General features: G+C 52.4%; 1 protein-coding gene across 1 annotated transcript in view; it reads left to right on the forward strand.

Moving 5' to 3' along the window:
- The window catches only part of ZAN (zonadhesin), a gene marked incomplete at its 3' end in the record, with an annotated part of 23198 nt that extends 22345 nt beyond the window's left edge, over positions 1-853 (forward strand). Inside the window, exons 31-33 of the mRNA XM_008580725.1 lie at positions 19-260; positions 360-524; positions 729-853. Coding sequence (XP_008578947.1) covers positions 19-260; positions 360-524; positions 729-853 — 532 coding nt within the window. The remainder of the gene's footprint in view (positions 1-18; positions 261-359; positions 525-728) is intronic.
- Positions 854-906: the final 53 nt, after the last annotated feature.

Here is a 906-nt window from a genome sequence, read left to right on the forward strand (position 1 = left end):
ACCTCTCTCTCCTCCCAGGTATGGGAGTGTGCCGGGTCTCAGGGGAATCCCAGTATGTGAGCTTCGATGGCAGTCGCCATCCTCTCCAGGGCACATGCACTCACGTGGTGATGAAAGTGTGTCACCCCAGCATGGACCTGCCTTTCTTCAAGATCAGTGCTGAGAATGAGGAAGGTGGGACTGGGGCTTTCCACCTTCGCCAGGTCTACGTTGACATCTATGATTCCCAGATCATCCTGCAGAAGGACCACCAAGTGCTGGTGAGCTGAGCGGGGTGACTAGGGCTCCGGGGAGGAATGAGCTCTGGGGAGAGGACTCTGGTCCTTCTTCCTACTTACAGACCCTGTCCTCCTCTTCAGATCAATGACAAACAGGTCACCCTTCCTGCGGCTTCCCAGATCCGAGGGGTCAATATCTACGCCAAAGGCATCTACACCGTAGTCAACATTAGGATCGGAGTGCAAGTCAAGTTTGATGGCAGTCGGTTCTTAGAGATCGAAATCCCTGCAGCCTATTATGGAAAGGCAAGGAAAGCAGCCAGCGCTGTTAGCCAGGGAGGCAGGCTCGGGGGACAGGGCAGCATTCACATCTTAGCAGACCAAAGAGGTCCCTTCCCGGAATGGAGGAGGGCTGTGGAGGGAGCTTTTCTATTTAGGGGGGACAAGGGTGCTCCAACGAAAAATGCTCTTATGCCTCCTTAGCACTGAAAAACTCCTCTCTCCACCCAGGTCTGTGGTATATGTGGGAACTTCAATGGTGAGGAAGAGGATGAGTTAATGATGCCCAGCGATGAGCTAGCCCACAATGACAGTGAATTCGTGAATAGTTGGAAAGATAAGGACATTGACCCCAGGTAATTGTCCCGATAGGCCTTTTTTTTTTCCTTTTTGTCTTTGTTCGTGTCCG

Source organism: Galeopterus variegatus, unplaced genomic scaffold (assembly GCF_000696425.1).
Source record: "Galeopterus variegatus unplaced genomic scaffold, G_variegatus-3.0.2 Scaffold2147, whole genome shotgun sequence".
Lineage (NCBI taxonomy): Eukaryota > Metazoa > Chordata > Mammalia > Dermoptera > Cynocephalidae > Galeopterus > Galeopterus variegatus.